General features: G+C 44.9%; 1 protein-coding gene across 1 annotated transcript; it reads left to right on the top strand.

Annotated features, from left to right (window-relative positions):
• The first annotated feature begins 35 nt into the window (after positions 1-35).
• bard1 (BRCA1 associated RING domain 1) lies at positions 36-20,499 on the top strand. Its single transcript, XM_028991588.1, has 12 exons — positions 36-159; positions 308-364; positions 1,674-1,822; positions 2,427-2,436; positions 2,494-3,388; positions 4,520-4,600; positions 5,094-5,266; positions 10,409-10,535; positions 11,705-11,837; positions 14,170-14,262; positions 16,129-16,226; positions 18,743-20,499. The coding sequence occupies exons 1-12, from the start codon at positions 62-64 to the stop codon at positions 19,088-19,090; spliced, it is 2,262 nt and encodes a 753-aa protein (XP_028847421.1). The 5' UTR covers positions 36-61; the 3' UTR covers positions 19,091-20,499.
• The last annotated feature ends 912 nt before the right edge of the window (positions 20,500-21,411 follow it).

Raw genomic sequence — 21,411 nt, 5'->3', positions numbered from 1 at the left:
CGAACTGTACACAGTCCGCCTTAATTCGACAGCAAGAATCGGATCGGAACCCCGCTGGATCATGGATCGGAACGAGATGAATCGACACGAAAACGGAGTTTGGGCCAAAACCAAGGAGGCTGTCGCGCACTTCCGGTCACTTCTGCTGTGCTCCAAATGGTACTGTTAAGCGGACCTGCTACCTTACCTAAATCCACCTAACTCTCTCTGTCCATAAAATAATTAGTCATTTTATTACTTTGGCGTTAATGTTTTTGGGTTTTGGAAAGAGCTGATGAGCTCATGGAGTGTTGGTTTTCTTTCCCAGTTCCAAGCTGATGGCCGACCCAGTGTGCCTGGGCACGTGTGATCACATGTTGTGCAGGTAAAAGTGGCTTTAATGTTCTTATTTAATGCATTAACTAGAGTCAGACATTTCCTTGCCGATCAGCGGTGTGTGGTGACGTCAAACCACCCCAGTCTTTCTAAACTATGTTCACACGCTATATAAAATATTTAAACCACGGACGTCCGTGGAGCACATGTTTTTTTTTTTTTTTTTTTTTTTTTGCATCTCGGGAAAACAACAGTTGTTACCATGGTTTATTTTTTTTTTCTGGTTTTGAACTGATTTGGATAATATGAGTTAATCCGTTGCTAGATACAGAATCATGGATGAACGCATTCATTGTTACTTTATTTTATCTATTTTATTTTCTTAATCAAAAATGGATCAAATAATTAATTTGTTATTTATTCTGTTGATAGCGTTGCGTCAGTCAGTAAAAAGATTGCCATCATGGTGGGTGGTAGTAGCCATATCGTGGTGGGTGGTAGTATCCTAGTGGGTAACACACTCACTATGAACCAGAAGACCCAGTTTCAAACCCCACTTACTACCATTGTGTCCCTGAGCAATACACTTAACCCTGAGTCTCTCCGGGGGGGGACTGTCCCTGTAACTACTGATCGTAAGTTGTCTGGTAAATTCTGTAAATGTGAAAATCAGTGTCCGTCACTCAGGGAGTTACATCGGTGTGAAGAAATATTTAGAAGAATATATTGTATTCTTGCCAGAGTTGTTCGAACACACCTGCTGCATTTGTGACGTAGTTGTTCTTGCGTGAAATGCCATTGTGAAACACTGCAGCACAGCACATGGTGACACAACAAAATTTGTCCTCTGCTTTATACCCATCTCCCTTAGTGATCAGTGGGCAGCCATGACAGGCGCCCGGGGAGCAGTGTGTGGGGACGGTGGTTTGCTCAGTGGCACCATTGCATGTCCTCTACGGACTTCTGTAATAAACAGAGGAGTATTTATTAGTGTTCTGTTAGAAAGCCAACCAACCAAATAATCTGCTCCACGTAAAATGCCGGCCTGTACATGTGTTTTAATGAACAACGAGTGTACAAATACATTTCCTCTGCATCCCTATACGTTGGCCTTGTTTTTATTAGATGTCCTTGTCCTTGGACTCAGAGAAAAGTGCATTATACAGAATTACTGTTATTATTATGGTGATAACACGTAGTTGAAATGAATGTGACCCAGTGCGTTTGTGCCATTGTGGCTCTGAGAGCGTCTCCTACGTTGCTCCAGGCTTGACTGTAATTAGTTAATGTTAGTCACTCTGAATAAAAGCATTTACTAAGTTCTTTTAATTAAATTATTATTTTTTTTTTTGACCCAGGGTTTGTGCTGGACCTCACGCTGGTGACGGGTGTGTGGTGTGCCACAGCCCAGCCTGGGTGAAAGACATCCAGATCAACAGGCAGCTCAGCAACATCACAGAGCTCTTCTGCAACCTCGAGTCGCTGCTGAGTCCTCCAGAGGCTTCGGGTAAGGCCGCACCAGTCTTTCTTTCTTTTTCTTTTTTTTAATAGTCATTGCGAGACACTGAAAGCCTTGAAAGGCGCCCGGGGAGCAGTGTTTGGCGACGGCACTTTGCTTAGTGGCACCTCAGTGGCGCTTTGGCAGTTGGGGCTTCAAACCCACGACCACTCGATTCCGAGTCCGCTACCTCACCAGCCAGGCCACCGCTGCCCCAGTCGAACTGTACCATCCACAGAGTTATTAAATCCTGTATCCGCTGCTGTCCATATGCTTTTTTTTTTTTTTTTTTTTTTTTATAGCCCCAACCACAGATCACACGTTGAACGACATTACCTTGTGGAATTAATTATCTTCCTTTTTTATAATCTCTGGCTGAACTCTGTGCCAGCGAATGATTGTAATTATACGACGCAATTAACCATAGTGGTGTTCGGCTTGTAGTACGGGGCTTAGACAAAGCAGGGGGAGGACTGCTGAATGACAGAACGGTGCCCGCGAGGTCACTGAATTATACGGCAGAGGGGAGATGAGGTTGGGTAATGTGTCACGCTGGCCTGTTCGCGCCTGTTACTGGAGGATGTTCGTAAGTTGCAGCGGTGGTCTTATAAAGCGCCGCCGTGGCCTCATTTTGATCCTCGCTCGCGCCTGTTTATCCAGTTCCAGGTTCCCCCCCGGAGCCACGCAGCCAGCGAGTCGGCGGATAACGCAGTCTCCGGGAATAAGAAGAACTTTAAGATCTGGTTTAGCCCCAGGAGCCGCAAAGTTCGATGCCGGGTAGAGAAACCCGAGGCGGTGTCCCTGTCCTCCGCTGATCCTGACGAAACTTTGCCAAAGCCGCGCGAGGCCTCCTCCAAATCCCAGGATCTGTCCGTGTTTAACTTCAACAGCTCTTCCCAGGACTCTTGTTCCTCTGCCTCCCCGAAGGAGGAAGGCAGCCACGACAAAAAGAAGAATAAGAATAAGAAGAAGAAACCAACGAAGAGCTCTGCCACTCGCCAGCCTGCAGGCCGCAGGCAAATACCCGCCACGCGGAATCAAAGCAGGCAGCACCAGAGGCGGCTCCGGCTGGAGGCGGCGAACCAGCAATGGGGCTTCAGCGGAGAGGAAGAGGCCACAGAACCGGCCGGACGCAAGTCCAGCAGGAGGGTTTCCTTCCGGAGCCCAGGCCTTCCAGTCCAGGAGCCTCCGCAGCGTTTTCCTGCACGCAGCTCGGGTGTGGTCAGCCCAACCGATGACAAGCGCAGCGCTGCAGTGGCCGCTAACCTTCCTGCTTCCATGGAAGAGGCCTCAAGTCCTCGAAGAACGTCAAGAGGGGGCCGGATGCAGGAGGCGGCCACCGGCCAGCAGAGCACGCCTAAGAGGCCACGGCCCTCACCGGGCCGAGGGAGACGGTCCCTCGTGGAGGGGATTACGCCGCTGTTCACGCCTCCGCCTTCACCAGCAACACCCCGTACTCCCGCTCAGGCCAGCGAGAGTCCAGCCCTGGTGCTGCAGTCACCGAGACAGAGCAGCCCTGCCTTCATGAAGAGGAACCATAAAGGAGAGACGCCACTGCACCTGGCTGCTATAAAAGTAACTGATTCTTTTATGTTAATGATCAAGTTGAAATGTATCACTTGTAGGAAGAAGTGTGTTTCAATTAATGGAATATTCACATTAGTGCGGAAAATACACACAGTACAGGCCAAAAGTTTGGACACACCTTCTCATTCAATGTGTTTTCTTTATTTTCATGACCATTTAGATTGGTAGATTCTCACTGAAGGCACCAAAACTATGAATGAACACATGTGGAGTTATGTACTTAACAAAAAGTGGAGACCTGACCTCCACAGTCACCGGACCTGAACCCAATCCAGATGGTTTGGGGTGAACTGGACCGCAGAGTGAAGGCAAAGGGACCAACAAGTGCTAAACACCTCTGGGAACTCCTTCAAGACTGTTGGAAAACCGTTTCAGGTGACGACCTCTTGAAGCTCATCGAGAGAATGCCAAGAGTGTACAAAGCAGTAATCAGAGCAAAGAAACTAGAATATAAAACATGTTTTCAATTTTTTTTTTTTAAGTACATAACTCCACGTGTGTTCATTCATAGTTTTGATGCATTCAGTGAAAATAAAGAAAACACGTCGAATGAGAAGGTGTGTCCAAACCTTTGGCCTGTACTGTATTTATATACAGTTAACATTAAAGGAGCAAGCAAACAAAGTATTTTTAGCCAATAATTTTAAATATTAAGAATTTGTTCGCTTTTGCATAATTAGAAAATCACATTTTCTTCTCTTGTTCGAATATTTTTGTGAATGGTGCAATTAATCAATACTGGAAAATCATGCTTATCTCCTTTATGAATTTATGCATAAATCTGTGTAACCATAGTAACTATCTCAGACAGCAGTCTGGTTTAAAACAGAACAGAAGACCTGGGAACCTAGCCCTTATTGTAGATTATCCACACATCAGCACCAGCCAGCATGAGTGATGTTCACTCAGACCATGGTAACCATGTCAATAATCAGTAATGAAAAATCCATTATCGACCCAGCCATAGGAAAAAAAACATTCTGTATGTTTGCGGCAGTGCCAGCAGACTTATAAATGGTTCTTACCAGCAGTCCCCTTGAGCAGTGCAGTCCAGGGCAATCAGTGTCAATGATGGGGTCCAGCACACTATACTTCAGCCTTCTGTTCTGTCTCCCTCAGGGGGACGTTGAGGCCGTGAGGAGTCTCCTGGAACAGGGCGCTGACCCCAACTTGAAGGACAACGCTGGCTGGACCCCTCTGGTGAGCTCAGCCTCTGAAACTGAAGTGAGGTGCAGATTTATGATGTAGATGGATTAGACTCTCAATTTAGTTTCTATATTAAGTTGATGGATTGAATGGCGTGAGAATATGGCGTAAAAAGAAGTGGCGGTACACACAGCTTAGGGGCGGGTTTAGAGTGCTTTTCACACTTTCAGCAGCTGAACAGGTGCAAATACCTAAAGTCACACAATTTACCCCCACCACCGTCATCACTGTCGCCCCCTGAGATGTTTCCAATGACTTTTACATGGCCTGTAATGCATTTCTGAAACTGTGCTGTTACGTTTATCTGCCACCTTGCAAAGGTGGTGAAAACAATAATAGTTGGTAATTGCTGATAATTACACTAATAATAGGTCAAATTTTACGTTAAATTGTTTACATGTGCATCGTTATGCAGCATATAACATAGGGTAGAAATAAAATGGAATACTGTTGGTTGTACTGTATTTGACTGTGGTGTATGTGCCAGCACGAGGCCTGTAACCATGGGCACCTGTCGGTGGTGGAGACCCTTCTCTCGGGCGGGGCTCTGTTGAACACGCCAGGCTATGAAAACGATTCCCCGCTTCATGATGCGGTGAAAAATGGCCACGCCGCCATCGCCAAGCTGCTGCTGGAACAAGGAGCATCACAGAGCGTGCTGTGAGTATGACCACACACACACACACACACACACACACACACCCCCACAACGGGCTGGTTATGCCCACGGCTCTTTCTTTTCTAAGTCGGCCCGGCGGGCTGAGGCCGGTGCACCGTGATGAACAGTTCTTCTTCTTTTTTTAAAATATTTTTTTGGATGACAAAGACTACAGACAGGTTCTCTGGAGGTTCTCGGCCGCTCTCTCTGTAACGTTCCATCATTGTAATTGTAATGTGTAGTCAGACGGCAGACGGACTGAGTGCGTTTTATTTTTTTCTCAGGCACGGTTTGGCCCCACCGGCTGTCTCCCTCTGTTTGTCTCCCCCCTCTTGCTGAGTGTCTCTCTTTGCCTCGACCTCGATAACAGAGGCGTCAGCAGTTTCCCCCCCACCCCCCAGACATATAAACCTGCTGAGGAACCTGCCTGCAGCGGCATTAGCAACAGGCAAGTTCAACGGCCTTCCCTCAGACACGGCCCCCCGCTGCCGGACGTCAGTGGCTGGCCGGTGAGACGGGGGATCGCTGCTCTTTTTTACAGGGATTGACTGGCAGCAACTTGTTTCCTCCTGTTGGGCCGTTTTAATAAAAATAATAATGGTGCTTTCACCTGGGCGGAGAGGTGCTGCTATCGGGAGTGACATTTCTGCTCCGGCCTTAATGACAGCCATGAGATTGCATCCGGCGGACTGGACAGCACTTCCACTGGCCAGGCCAGATGTGTGTAAAGGCACACAAACCTGTGCTGAGTGGTCGGTGTAAGGGGGGCCATGAAGATCCCCCTGTGCAGGACAGCTGAGTGGTGATGGTGGCAGGGATGGAGACACAAAGTGGTTGCATATTATTTAAATTATATGAAAGTGAAAGTGAAGTGATTTGTCATTGTGACACACTGCAGCACAGCACACGGTGACACAATGAAATGTGTCCTCTGCTTTTAACCATCACCCTTTGGTGAGCAGTGGGCGGCCATGACAGGCGCCTGGGGAGCAGCATGTGGGGACGGTGCTTTGCTCAGTGGCACCTCGGCGGCTCAGGATTCGAACCGGCAACCTTCTGATTACGTTATTTAAAAGACATCAATACATTCAGTTTTAAAAATATAAATTATAAAACATAAGACACCAATAAAAGTTTATAATAATAATCATATTGATCATATTGATTAATCAAATAATAAACTAAGAAACATTTTAAAACATTTGAATTGCACAATCAATAATTTAGAAGTAATTTTACATCCTATAACTCTGTCTGCCTCAACACCACCTTGGTACATTCTCAGCTCCGCCTCCTGCCCCAGCACCAGGGAAACTTTTTAAAAGTCCCCACAGTCCTTTACTACAACTAAACAACGTCAGCGATGTTTTGTTTTTTTTTTGTTTTTTTTGGTGAGTCCTCTTGAGCTCCTCTTGCCAATTTATTTACCTTCTACGCATTTGGTTAAAATTTTCAGACATCAAGTCAAAAATAAGTGAAGATTTGCAAAAAAAAAAGGTTTATCATTAGTTATGTAGTGTATTCAATTGAATATAGGTTGAAAAGGATTTGCAAATCATTGTTTTTATATCTGTTTTACACAATATCCCAACTTCATTGCTAAAGGAAATAATAATAATAATAATAATACAAATTTCTGGTGGAAAAATGCTTTGATTTGGGCTTTAGGTTCAAGGCTTGTGTGACATAGTATGGCACATTTCTAGCACGTGTGGTACAAAGTTATGACCCTGTTTTTCAGGAAGGAACGTGTGTTGGTGTGTGACATTTCGGTATACGTGTGTGTGTGTGTTTGAACGAGAACACGAACGCACTTGAGCAGGATGGAATGAATGAGTTCTCCTGCTGTCAGGCATGTCAGAACCGGGCTCTGCTGCGCGCCGCGCCGCGCCCCCTTCTTCAGTCGCGCTGCTCTCCACGACGTGCCTCCTGCCGCATAAATGGCCTCACCTGCCTCACCTCTCAAGATGGATCATTTTTTCAGCTTTGCACATTTCTTCTTTTTTTTTTTTTTTTTAAGATGTGTGTGTGTGCTATTTGTCTGTTGAGGGACTGATCTGCTTGTAAGTTCTGTCGTTGGTTCATGTTGTTGTGGAACACCGGAGGGGGGCAGGTTAGTATTCTTCTCAGACTTTATAATCGCATTAATTTCCCTTATCAGTATGGGAAACATGGCTTCTGTGCTTACATGTGTGTGTACAGACACACTCCTTCACACAATCTCTCTCTCTCTCTCTCTCTCTCTCTTTATAAAACACACACTCTTGCTGTGCAGAAAGCAATTCTCCTACTGATTCTTTGCTCGTATAGATTTGAGCCTGTTTCAACCAAAGCCATTCATTTCATGTGTGTGTGTGTGTGTGTGTGTGTGTGTGTGTGTGTGTGTGTGTTAGTGTGTGGGTAGGGGGTTTGTCAGGCTCATGAATCCAAATGAAATATTTTATGGACCAGTGGACCTATTAATTGTTCCCCAAGTGTTATCTCAACTCTGAGGCTTAATCTCTACACCAAGCCTGTTTTTTTTTTTTTTTTCCCCTTCGTCCTTTCCTCGTCATCGTCCCTCCGCTCCCATGGGTGACGGTTGTTTACTGTGACCCGAGTCACGCACCTCTCCGCTGGCCACCGTTCCGGTCCGATCTCCGGTCTTGATTCAAACACATTACGTCAGCGTGAGCAAACACGGCGCCGCCATCCCATCTCATAAATGTATCTGTTCACATCAACTCACTCGGCCAATCAGGTCAGAGATGCTTTTGGTCGGCGGGGTGCAGCATCAGATTACATTTACTTTACTTTATCTACCCGGCCCCTGGTCTCTCTGCTCTGTTATGGGCACGAGGTGTGAAGGAGCAGAAATGTGACTGATAAATTGTTAACACCGCCGGCGTTATTCTGTGTGCACCGCCCGGCCGGCATCCGATGCGGCCCCTTCCCCGCATCGGCATGCTTGGTAGCACCTGGGTTGCGGCGGGGGAATTCTGCCCCGGTGCCTTGCTGCTGCGAGGTGTTCCTCCGCCTTCAAGAAGCAGAACAAACAAGCGGCGCAGCGCTCTGAACTCCAAACGGAGAGGGTTGAATGTTTCATGACTGACGACGCGCTCACTGCTGGTTCAGTTCAGGGCACCATAGTAAACCATAGGGAGGAGGAAAAAAAAATGATGTGACGAAATGAAATGGAGGTTTTAGCCAAGTAACAAGCTCAGATATCAACCATGTCAGCTGGAAAGTCATGAACCCCACTGTCTCAACACTGTTTCCCTACCAACCTTGTTTTGTCCAATTTACTTGTCCACTCTGCTGTCTGGCTGGTGTGATTTTACTGGAATCAAACTCCGGTCAGCAGAACCCGAAGTTACTCCAGAAGACCTTTTTTTTTTTTTTTCTGACCATATTGACCATCACATGCTTTTGGCTCATTTTGACTGTAGGGACTGTAGGGACACCTATCGAACTAGTTGGAAAATGCAACAGTGTTGACATGAGGTTCCAGATGTGCTCAGTTGGATTCAGGTCTGGGAAACGGGTGGGCCAGTCCATAGTATCAAAGCCTTCGTCTTGCAGGAACTTCTGACACACTCCACCCACATGAGGTGCAGCATTGTCCTGCATTAGGAGGAACCCAGAGCTAACTGCACCAGCATATGGTCTCACAAAGGGTCTGAGGATCTCATCTCTGTGCCTAATGGTACCTAACCAAAGAAATGCCACCCCACACCGTTACTGAGACACTGCCAAAATGGTCTTGCTGGATGATGTTGCAGGCAGCCGAAGTACAGTACAGGCCAAAAGTTTGGACACACCTTCTCATTCAATGTGTTTTCTTTATTTTCGTGACCATTTACATTGGTAGATTCTCACTGAAGGCATCAAAACTATGAATGAACACATGTGGAGTTATGTACTTAACAAAAAAAGGTGAAATAACTGAAAACATGTTTTATATTCTAGTTTCTTTGCTCTGATTACTGCTTTGTACACTCTTGGCATTCTCTCGATGAGCTTCAAGAGGTCGTCACCTGAAATGGTTCTCCAACAGTCTTGAAGGAGTTCCCAGAGGTGTTTAGCACTTGTTGGTCCCTTTGCCTTCACTCTGCGGTCCAGATCACCTCAAACCATCTGGATTGGGTTCAGGTCCGGTGACTGTGGAGGCCAGGTCTCCACTTTTTGTTAAGTACATAACTCCACATGTGTTCATTCATAGTTTTGATGCCTTCAGTGAGAATCTACCAATGTAAATAGTCATGAAAATAAAGAAAACAGATTGAATGAGAAGGTGTGTCCAAGCGTTTGGCCTGTACTGTATGTAGCAGATTGTGTGCCACCACACAATTGGTGTTTCACATTTCACGGTGCACAGGAGACTTTGCTTTTCTGGTTATGGCAGCAACAGGCTGTGATGCAATGAAAAGCAAAGGCAAACTTTTCATTGATTTCCATCAAGAAAACAGTCTGAGGGGATTACATCACTTACAGGTCCATGATGAAATTCAGGTCTGGGGAACGGGCAGGCCAGTCCATAGCATCAAGTCATGTCATTACATGAATCTTTGATGAGGATTTTATGATGTTTTAAAAATGGGAGGAAGCCATGGTTATGATTGACAGCTGTCGTACATCCTTTTCCCTAAAACACCACCCCAACCCACTTGGCAATACGTCACACTGCCAGGCCAAAAGATTCTTAAAAATTAAACTAATATTTACTCTCAACATTAAACTCCTATTCAAATCCACACAATCTGGCAACACTGAGCGCAAGGTTCGGTCCCTTTCCCTCCTCTTTGGGTCCCCTTAATTTACAACGCTTGTAACGCTTTTTGACACATCATGGGCAAACATCATAAATGTGATATATGTTATCGTCATAATGGTTCCTACCGTCCATGCAGATAGATTATCAGCACTTCTATTAAAGAAGGCTGATTTGTTATATAGCAGTTTCAGTTCCGTGTTGTGCAGTTTCTGTGTTCTGCATGCTGAAACGCACAATGTTGTGTTTATTGATCCCCTGTGATCATTTAACCATTTTATAGTAGCATTAAATCCTCTCCAGCATATATATACATATAAACACGCACACACACACACACACACACACATCAATAAAAACTATGTTTTAATATTTACAAAATGTGCTGTTTCAGGAACATGTTTGGACTGAGGCCGGTAGACTATGCCACGACCCAGGACGTGCTGAAGATCTTAGAAGCTGCCAGAGAAGGCAGCCATTCTGTTAAAGCCCCTCTGAGCCCCCCAGCCAGCATCTCCAAGGTAGGAGCCGATCCCTCACACGCGAATGATAACAACGGTTCACCGGAGACCACGGCCAGACGGTCGTGAATCACTGTAGGAAATGAGGGTGCTGTGTGGAGGCATCTGCTTAGATCCTGAAGCATATGCTGTTTAAACACTGAACCGTTTCGCTGTAAGAAAAGGTTTTCGCCGTTTGTCACATCTTCTTGCATCTTCACGGCTGCGTTTAGCTCTGCGCTTAGCTTTGCGCATTTGCAGAAGCTTCCACGACAAAGCTATTTACTCATTTAGGACATAAATAGTCACAGTTGAGCTTGTTAAAATGTCACTAAAAACATATAATCAGTGTTTATGACTGTATAAAGATACATAAAATACAGACCAACCAACCATCAGGTCCTTCTGTAAGTGTAATCATGATTATAATCAGGAAAATATTCATAAATCAGTCCCGCCAGGATTTTCCAGGTCTTTCGGGGAGTGTTGTAACCTGAAACATTTCTAAACAAATCCAGCGCACGCTGCCATATATTCCTTGAACGTCAATGGCATCCTGAGAATAAAACTGGACTGTCTTTAGCAGCAATCGCATGTTGTTAAAGATGAGACATTTGTGTCACACACCTGGCTGCCATATCTGTGCCACCTGCTCATGCCATGCTATTATGGTGGCCTGCGCCCAAAGAGCATTTTGTCCTAAGAGCAAAGTAATGAGCGCGTTATTTTTGCTGCACAGCACTAGTGACTGCTACCACTGTCTGATATGATTGATGAAATATGAATAAACCTGCCCAGCCCACTGTAGGCCAAGTATATTTCCATGGGTGACAAAATTAGTGTCCATAGACCCAAACATGGCAACTGAACGCTAAACCACTGACCATTAATGCTTAAGTAAATAACTGGTACCCCTGCTCAGGAGAGCGAGTTAAATGAGTTTGACATGTGGGGCACAGCCATGCCCAGCTCTACTTTCCCAAAAGTGCCTGAGGAATATTCAGTGTGCAAAATCTCCAACTAATTGATCCTTCAATGAGTTTCTAATTAAGCCCCCCCCGCAACAGTCTGTGTTGTTGTGTAATCGCTGTGTAATTGTGTGCGTCCTGCTAATGAATTCGAAAATCTCGCGGAGCGTCTGGTTCACGCGCCCATTTCTCGAGCGAGCCCACCCCTCTGTGTTCTTACAGGTCACAGGCGGGGTGAGAAGGGACCAACGTGTCACTCTGCTGGGGACCCGCCTCAGCCAGGCTCAGCTGAGACAGCTGGGCAGAGCCGCACGACTCCCGGGAGGGAGGCTGGCAGACGGCTTCTCTGCTGCAGGTGATTAATGCCCCCGTCTGCCACCCCCCTCCAGCTTTCCACAAAACACGACCTCCCCGTCTGACTTCAGGCGCGGAACTGAAGCAACATCTTCCTACTGTGTTGGCCATTTTAGTCCCTTCTCCGACTAGAAAGAAATGGGGACTTCAATACCGGATGCATTTAATGGCGGTCTTAATTAATGATTTCACTCACTCTCACTTTCATTAACTGTCAACTCTACAGTTTAGCTTAGTTTATGATCAGTGTGGCAGTGTCTTGTTCCTAACGTGATATTTATGGGGAGGGGTGAACGAGCCTGTTGAGGTCCAAGCTAGAGGCGTAGGATTTCTGGATTTGGTATGCATAATTTTATATGTAGTTGAACCCCGACCCTGGGGTCGTGACATGTGCACGGAGTTGAAGAAAAGGACGTGTAGAATGCCTTGAGTTGCGGAAGCATGTTAGTTCCCCTGCAGACAGAGCTTGGACACGCGTTTGGACACCAAATTAACGTGGTTACTGATGCTTCCTGTTTAAACCATTTAAAAGCACCGAATATTGGCCCATCGTCATCGTAGGCGCAAGGTTTGCGCTTTGAGGCATAATTAAGATCATCTCACAGTTGTCAGCCAAGGAGCCTCAGTAAGTGAGCGGGCCGAGAGCATTTATTTAATTTATAATTAAGAACTGTCACGTTGCGCCACTGTGGGATACGTGCTTTAAATGCCTTTGTACTCTGCCTTGTTTCAGGCCCACAACAGAGTCGCCCTTTGTCTCTGAGCTTCAAAGTGGCTAATGTTTTAATTACTTGTGTTTTTTGTTAATTCACAGACCTGTCACTGTTTGTTCTTTAGGAGGAGACTTTTTTTTTTTTTTTTGGGGCAAAAATGAGGGAAATATACATATGTTCATTATATTAAGTTATTGTATTGTTACAACTCTAGATAAAGAATGATAAGAAGCATAATTTAATTTATATGTAATTCTGTAACTGTATAATAGACTTACTGGCCACATTTAGTGCAGTATTTTCAAACTGGTGCTTATCGCAACACTACGTACTAAGTTTGTGGCTTGTTCTATAGTGCAGTGGTTCCAAAGATCGCAGGGGGGCCACAGAATTGTATCTGCCCTGAGGTTGCAAGATTATATTTCTAAACATAACATTTATAAACAATAACGCACTCAAAAGGATATTCAAATCTTTGTAAAATCCTGTATGCTATGTACACTAGTGCTGTAAATCTTGCACCAGGTTGGGTCGGGTTCATACTCATCATGGACCATCATGGCGGAGCATTGCAGTTGCTCTGTGATTGGATGTAAAAACGAGCACAAATGTATATATACTGTGTGTTTTTTATTTATATATATATATATATATATATAAATTTATTTCTTTAGTTCCGTCACATAAGACGCTGAAGAACCGGTGGGTTAATTCAATTTTGTGGAAAAACGTCCTATTTTGTTGGGTCAGGCTTTTAGGGATTATTACAGCTCTAATACAGACTATATAGCATGCAGTGTTAATCAAGGAGCATAATAACAAAAGCTTATAATTTATTTGCAAATATGTTTGTAATTAATCATTTTATTTCAGTGTGTGTATTTGGGAAGGAATTGGGGTTGGGGTGTCCTGACTTGTCTTCACACATGCAGGGGGGCCTCTAGTGTAAGGTCATAGGTGTCCTTAGAATTTGCATAAATCGATACAACCACTTGGTAAACTGAATATTTGTCTGTCCCAGAACACAATCTTTTGTGACTGCAAATCTGGGTAAATTTAAACCCATATTTATTCATGTAAATTCTATGGATGCCCTTGCAATCAAGCCACTGTGCTTAGTGCCAGTAGTGATCACTATTCCATATGATCAGTTTGTGACCATAAGGTCCTCTGCTGATCACAAATAATTAAGGTGGTGGCCTTGATAAGGCACAGCTGCACTGTCCACCACCCACAGTGGCCAGTGGGGGAAACCATTAGGTTCTTAATTTATCTCACCGAGCTATTTTTGGCGCAAGGTCACGTATTAATTGTTAAGTGTCTTGAGCGACACCTTAAATATTTTTTAAGACCTGTCTTTAAAGGAAAACCTCTGAGGAAGAATCTTGGACATGAAGATTATTATTAGAGCCATTTCTGGGTCTGTCTTTGTGTGTGTGTGTGTGTGTGTGTGTGTGTGTGTGTGTGTGTGTGTGTGTGTGTGTGTGTGTGTTTTTATATATATATATATATATATATATATATATATATATATATATATATATATATATATATATATATATATATATATATATATATAAAATTCTTTTTTTTTTTTTTTTCTTCCCCCCTTTCATCTAGTTACTCACGTTATCGGTCCAGACGCTGACATGCCCTCCACCCTCTCGACCCTGCAGGGCATCCTGAACGGCTGCTGGGTCCTGAAATTCAGCTGTGAGTCCATCCCACACTGCTGCTCTCTCATCTCTGCCCGGCCCACCCAGTCACCGCGTCGGCCTGAGAGGCCAGAGGAAGTTCAGGGCGCCGCCGCTCTTGTTTTCACCTCCAGGCCGAGTCGGCCGTCTCACCGGCTGAGACCAGAGACCTGGAGGGCCTTTAGCCCACGTCCTTTCATCTCTTCTTTTATCCGTCTTTTCCTGATGTCTGGTCCGCCGCGGCAGTGGGGATTTTGAGAGAACCATTTTCTGTTTCCTGTCTGACCAGGCTTCCTATCTGAAGTAATCGAAGGGGATCTAGCGGGGGCGAGGTAGAGATTAGCTTATCCGATGTTCCCGTGCTCCTTTCAATTCTCCTGACTTGATCGAGGATGAATCTTCAATAACATCCACCGCAGAATTTATCAGTAAATACGATCATTTGCGGTTATGTATAAAATAAGTGCGATGTTTCGGCTTGTGCGAGGTTGGGGGTTCGATCCCGTGCCACATGTCCCCACTCTCCACGCTGGCTGCGCCCTTGATGCACGCCTCGTCTCTGCCTTCTCCGCGGCTCCCCGCTCCAGTGCGCAGCACGGCCCGGCGGGAGTGGGAGACGCGGACCGGGCAGGCGCCCCCCCCCTCCCTCCCGCCTTGCGAGATCTTATTGAATCTAATTAGCAGATATGCTAATGGCCCCTCGCTGCTGGGCTAACGAGCCGGCCCTATCGTCCAGAGTGGGGAACCGGATTAACCCCGGTATCTCTGTCCGCCGCCGCCGCTCGCCGAGGTCTCTGGAAATGAAAGCTGTAATTAAGGAGGAAGAAGGAAACGCAATTACAGGCTGATGACTTGTGGCGTGGCGTGCGTTTGGTTGGTTGGTGTGTGTGTGTGTGTGTGTTTGTTTCACCTCCATTCCACCAGCACATGAAGGCTTATGCAGTGACTGCTTATCCTCCACAACTCTCTGGGATGGAGCCTTGATGGAGTTGCGATTCTGGGCCCTGGCTGTGACAGGGAGGACAAAGAGGCGCAAACAATTGCGCTGTTAAACATCAGTCGCGCCGCACTTCACCTAAAACAGCTCTCCTTTATTCTGCAATATTACAGGACGAGGGGGTTTGGGGCCCGACCAACCAACTGGTTACCGTTCCAGGGCCACTTGTGCCTCTAAACGTCAGAGCGGAGCTTCTCACAGCCCACAATTTGCTTTGCGATTAATAAGAATTCTTCCGTGCCTGTCCCTCATTTTGACTGCAAGAAAAAAAAAAAAAAAATAGAATGGTGGTCCTGCAGCCGTGGCTGGAGCGCGGCGCTTCAATCACGTAAAGAAAAAAAAAAAAAGTCTGCCGGAGCTCTAAACTGCGGCCTGGGTGCTTTAGCAAGATGAAGCGGCGAAGGTAAACAGCGCTGAAATTGTCTTGGGGGGAAAATGACTGCGGCTAAAGGGAAACGGCATGTAATGGGCACTTTGGGAGAGCACTGCCGCGTCTTTTGTTCGGTGGCCTTGTAGCGCCGGGTAATGGATTCTCGTCGTCTGTGACTGCGCTGGTCGGTGCGATGAGAAATGGGAATTTCCCCTTCCCCCTTATTCTTTTTTTTTTTTTTTTTAAAGCTGTTATTTTTTTTGCGTCATTGATTTATCTCCTTTTTTCGTACATTAAGTGCTGTTTTGATTGCATGTGTTTATCCCTTCAAACCTTCCTTAATCCTTTGAACTTTCTTGCGTTTTTTTTATCGCTTTGTTGCATCGGGGTTCCACACCCCCCCCCCCCATTTTCCAGAAGATGCATGTTTTCAGAATTTATGCATAGAAAACCATAGGTTTTATTGATTGGTCATTGTTAACCATTTCCTTTCTTTTCACCACCATTTCCGGTCTCAGGGGTCTCCGTGTGCCTGCAGACTGGCGGCTGGACGGATGAATCCTCCTACGAGGCCGGAGAAGGAGCCCAGAGAGGACGCGTCAACAGACATAGCCTGGTGAGGGGCAGCTGAACACCCCTGCGAGGGTTCCGGTGAATCGTACCTTCCCTATCAGTGCTCACCTAATATTTTAGGACAAATTTTTGGGAAGGATTATGGCTGCTGTTGAGACTCGTGCGTTCCCCAGTGGGTGGTGGGGACCTGCACAGGCTGGTTTGTTTTTGCTGGGGTGTATGATGTCTATAAAGCCTCATGTACTGGACTGGAAATGCTGGCCTGCTAGGTGGCTGACAGACAAGTACAGATGTGAGTTTACTTGTATACATACATATACTAGTGAATCTCACAACAGCAAATAATTATATTGTTAACATTAACAGTATTGATTATGAATGGGAATACTTTTGTCTAGTGTATAATACTTTTAGCAATAAGTGGCCCAAATGAAAACTCCTATTACAAAAGACCAGATCTAGCCGTTAACACCACTTTTTCAGACTCCTTCTGTGAAAAGCACTACAAAAAATTTGCATGCTCACCTTCGCCATAGATGTGTGTGTGTCTGTGTGTGAGAGTAGTATGGGTCCTTGCCTCACACCTCATGACTGGGATGGGCACCAGCACCCACATCCCTACTGCGGATTAAGGGAGGTCACTGAAAGTGAGTGAGTTAGAATATATTCGTATTCCTCATATACACAAATACATATCGCCCATCCTAAAATGTGTCCGGTTCCTTGTTTGTCCTCATTGTCCCCAGAGCCTCGCAGTTGTCTCTCAGTAGGGTGGAGCCTGTGTGTATGCAGGTTTTTCCCAGTACTGGTCTATTTTAACAGGACCTTTGCTGTATGAAGGAGTGGGATGGTCATCTTGTTCTGCACAATCGTAGGCCTGTAGGGATTGGTCCGAAACTTGACCTAATGCGGGCGGTCAGCAGTAGTGAAGGCCAGCTTGAGGGTCTTTAGTCCCTCCCTTTTCTGCACTCAGAAAAGCTGGAGCAGCTGACTGCTTCTGTTTAGCAGCAGCTTTAAGCTTTAAAATGCTGTTTGTTCTCATCTGTGCCCCCCTCAGTATTTATTGTTTAAGTAATTATTTATTTATGCGGAACAGAGAACAAGACCTGCACTGGAGCTCTCAAGGTGCTGCGTTGTCCCTGTGGGTTCCGTTAAATCACGTTTGCAGCTTAATGCAAACAGAACAGGTATACGAGTCGATTTTTTTTTTTTTTCCGCTTGGAAAATAAGAATTAAATCACTGATGCAGAGTTGCAGGCCCAGCGTGCGTCTCAAGAGAGGAAAATTAGGCGTGCAAGCTTAAATACCTGAGAATCATAATTAATTCACACAAGCGGTGGATAAAATGAGCTTTTAATGAGCCCAATATGACTTGTTAGGTTTGCGGCGTCTGTGGAGGCTCCGCTGCCTGGGCCACGGCGGCTTTAATCCTGCCGAATGCAACCACGTGCCAGCGTCATGTGGACACGGACGTGCCAGACCACTCTGAAGCCCACTGAGAGTGAGGACCACGCTCAAGCAGACACTAAAACCTCCCGACAAAGAGCTAAACGGCGCAAATCGGCTGGGAAGTAGGGGGGAAGTTTGCTGATGCCTCAGTCTTTGATTTGGCCTTCTTTCCATTAATTAATTATTTAAGGGTGGATACGCTTAAAATCCGGCCGATCTGCTGCCACGGACGGTGCGGATGTGCTGAGAGGAGCGTTTAGCACTTCAGCTTTTTCATTTACCCTCACACGCTTGCAGGAAATTCACTTTTCCTGAAAAAAACAGATGTACATCACAGCCATAATCTGGGGTGAATAGTATTTACCATCCAGTGCAGAGGCACATTTAATAAGAATTAGCTGCAGTATAATGTTAAAAAACAAATGTTAAAAAAGCAGATTGGGTTATAACTGAGTAACTGAGTAAGTTTATTACTATGTGATTGCTGCTAAATCTTGCAGTACGGGTGTCTCACAAAAGTAGTTGGTCTAGTAAAAACTTTCAGAACCCATTTCACTATCTAAAATGTAAGGAATTGATATTCTGATGTTTCTGTAATATAGATGTTCCTTTAATGTAGACAAAAGGCATTGTTTTTTTTTTATATACATTATATATACATTTTATATACACATTTTATTTACATTGAGAAATGCTTATTTATGTAACTTAATTCTGTTTTTAAATTGGACATTTTATGGCATCACATTATCATCACTGAGATCACTTTCTGTTAAGCGGTCTGTGACTGTGCTGATCTTTATGCAATTTTATGTGATTAAGGGCATTAGTTTGAACGATGACAGAGGGAAGGGAGGTGACTGGATCTTGCTCTGCTTTGTGTGTGTGACATTGACAGTAGGGGGTTTAAATCTTATAGATTGAGGAAGCATTGTGTGAGTAATTGCACACCAACAAAAAGGGCTCGGTGTGTAGTTATTTCCTCCTCTCCAAGATAATGATAAAAAAATTTTTATTGTCTGTTTCGGCACGTTTTGAATATACTGCCATCAAAAATAATCAAGAATGTACGGCCAAATTTACCACTTTAACCTTTTTCTCCTTCATCAGCTTCCACGCCTGTTTGATGGTTGCTTCTTCTACCTGCTGGGCTCCTTCCAAAAGCCCCCAAAAAGTGATCTCCTGCAACTGTTGAAGGAAGGAGGTGGTCAGATCCTGACTCGGCAGCCCAAGCCCGACAGCGACGTCACGCAGACCCTGAACGCGGCTGCTTACCACGCTCGACCAGGCTCAGACCAGGCGCTCTGCACCCAGTACATCATTTACGACCCCCAGGGCTCCTACAGGCCCCCCAGGCTCCGCTTGGGAAAAGTGTGGTCCGCACCCTCCAGCTGGCTGCTGGACTGTATCACCTCCTTCCAACTCCTCCCTGTTCCTGAAATGGTACCATCTGCTTAGTTCCACTATGCACCTGTCTTTCATTCAAAATGGCCAGAGCTCTCTGGTCGGCAATAAAAAAAAAAAAGAAAAAAGGAATTCAGATGCAAAAAGTGTTTTTTTTAAATCATCAATCTAGTTCTGTTCCAAAAAAAAAAAGTTTATGAATATGTTGTATATCCTGTATTTGTTCAATATAATGAGGCCAATTCACAACCATCCTGGCACCATCAGGATTTTGAATAAGTGGAAATCAATATCTTTTCTTCCCTGGCGATCTCTCTCTTTTAAATTGTCTAGGGGGAGATTTTTTTTTGTTGTTGTTGAAAACCTTGTGTCTTTTTCTCATTTTCTGGGACAATACACACACACACAAGAAAAACAACAACAGTAAAGGGCTCCTATTTTGATGAACTGGGTGCCATTTATAATGCAATATCCCTGCAGCCCTCCTGGGAGCTGCCACCACCAAAACTAACTGCCCTGTGTCACCTTTAAGACTTCCATTGACTGGCCTAAGCATATTCCTCTGCAATCAAGACCACCCTCTTGCTCATTAAAAACTGTACATTTAGATCTGATTGGGTCTACCAGGCCCATTAGAGACAACATCAAAAACGGGCGGCAGTACGATGATCAATGGTGGGCGAAGTGGCACCGCCACTTTCTTCTCAAATGTATTTGTTTCTGGGCGGACAAAAAAAATGTAAACGCATAAAATAAATGGGGAGAAAAGGTGTGGAAAAGGGTGGCTAGAGGAACTGTGAACCCTGCTTGGGTTCCTGTTTGGCCATCTCCCAGACTGCTGCTTTCAGTGGGATTAGTCAGGGAGGCTCCTAATTGCTATTGATTGCTGTGAGCTGCATTAAATTGCCTTACCCTCGTCCAGGAGGGAGGTAATTAGCGGCGTGGACAGGATTTTGGACGGCTGATTAATTGGGAAGGTATAGGGGATCCTGGGTTGCTGAAGGAGAGGATGAGGAACTCTCCTGCACCTGTCTGAAGAAATACACTCTGGAGTTTTTGTTACCACCCCACCCCACATCTTGCAACATTTCTATATCATCCCGCATCGCATGCACTTGGACGAGGACAGATGAGCAGGTCGCGGGTTAAACTAATGGTGTGAGAATCTGAGTCCACCACCATGGCCCCTAATGGCTTTTTTGGCCAGGATGGACGGGAAGTGCTGAGCTCTGTGCTGAGCTGCTCAGGGCTGGGGCTTGTAGGGAGGCCGTTCTGCGCAAGTGGACGTCTGGTGGTGAAATACTGTCCTTGTCAGCGGCGAGGAATTGCACATGCTTGCAGTATCTGTGATCAGCGGCACGCTCCAGACAAAAGACAGGGTGGTGGTGGGGGCCGGAGAGGTTGAGGGGTTGTACAGGCGTGTAATGTGCTTACAAAGGGGCTGAAGGAAATAAAATAAATAAAGGAACACACTCAAGGTTCTTTCTTGTTTTGTGCTGAATAACACTTTTCCAGTCTATTTAACAAAATAGTGTTTTTTTTTTTTTTTTTGTCTTCATAAATAATTCACATTTCTTTTCTTTTTTTTTTTTCCTCCACACCTCAGAATACATATTGTTTGAATATATTTACATTTTCTTTTTTGTACATAATGAAGGGCACTAAGGGATTCCATTAGCACAAATGGCAAGGAACTGTATAGAAATAATGACATTTTCATCTTGTTATAGTACTTTAATCTGAGTATAATAAAAGTAATAATATGTCTGATCAAACAGTTTAATCTGTTTTTTCTAAATAACCTGAAATGTCCCCACATCTAAATTGATATATAATAGAGTATATGAAATGAAAGAAGATCAATTGTATTTAGGACCCCTCAGTGCCCGTGAGTAATAAAAGTTGATTGTTAACAGTATAATTCCTTCCCACTATAAATACATTTCGCATTTTTCAGGCACACGTCATGTAACAGTTCATTTTAGGAAGAAGAAAAAGAAATAAAAGTACACAATCTTTCATAGCTTCCAGCTACAGTAAATCAGTGTCTCATGAAAAAGAGCAATGGTTCACGTCTACAGAAACAACAGTGAAGGAATAATAGTACAAGTCAGGTGGGGACGAGGGAACTGAACGCTTAAACTCTTCTGCACAAGGAGACTGCACAGCTATTTAAAAAAAAAAAAACAAGCTGGCCATCTTCACACCATGACGGACTCACAGTGGTCCAAGAACTTGGACTGGAGGGAACTGGTGGTCTGCCTGATCCTTCTGCACCCTGATTGTTTTGTCACAAGGTTAAAAAAAAAAAAAAAAAAGAAAAGCTTGGACACTGTGGCTGGTTTTCTTCCCGTTCTGTAGGCTTGAAGCAAAAA

This window comes from Denticeps clupeoides, chromosome 9 (genome assembly GCF_900700375.1).
Source record: "Denticeps clupeoides chromosome 9, fDenClu1.1, whole genome shotgun sequence".
NCBI lineage: Eukaryota > Metazoa > Chordata > Actinopteri > Clupeiformes > Denticipitidae > Denticeps > Denticeps clupeoides.
The sequence above is the reverse complement of the archived record's forward strand: the minus strand, read 5'-3'. Positions and strand labels throughout refer to the sequence as shown.

Bases quoted from the DNA above. Each gene is read 5' to 3' on its own strand.
- bard1 (XM_028991588.1), top strand. From the start codon at position 62: ATGGATCGGAACGAGATGAATCGACACGAAAACGGAGTTTGGGCCAAA. The intron at 3,389-4,519 runs GTAACTGATTCT...TGTCTCCCTCAG, and splicing joins TGCACCTGGCTGCTATAAAA to GGGGACGTTGAGGCCGTGAG. The intron at 5,267-10,408 runs GTGAGTATGACC...GTGCTGTTTCAG, and splicing joins GGAGCATCACAGAGCGTGCT to GAACATGTTTGGACTGAGGC.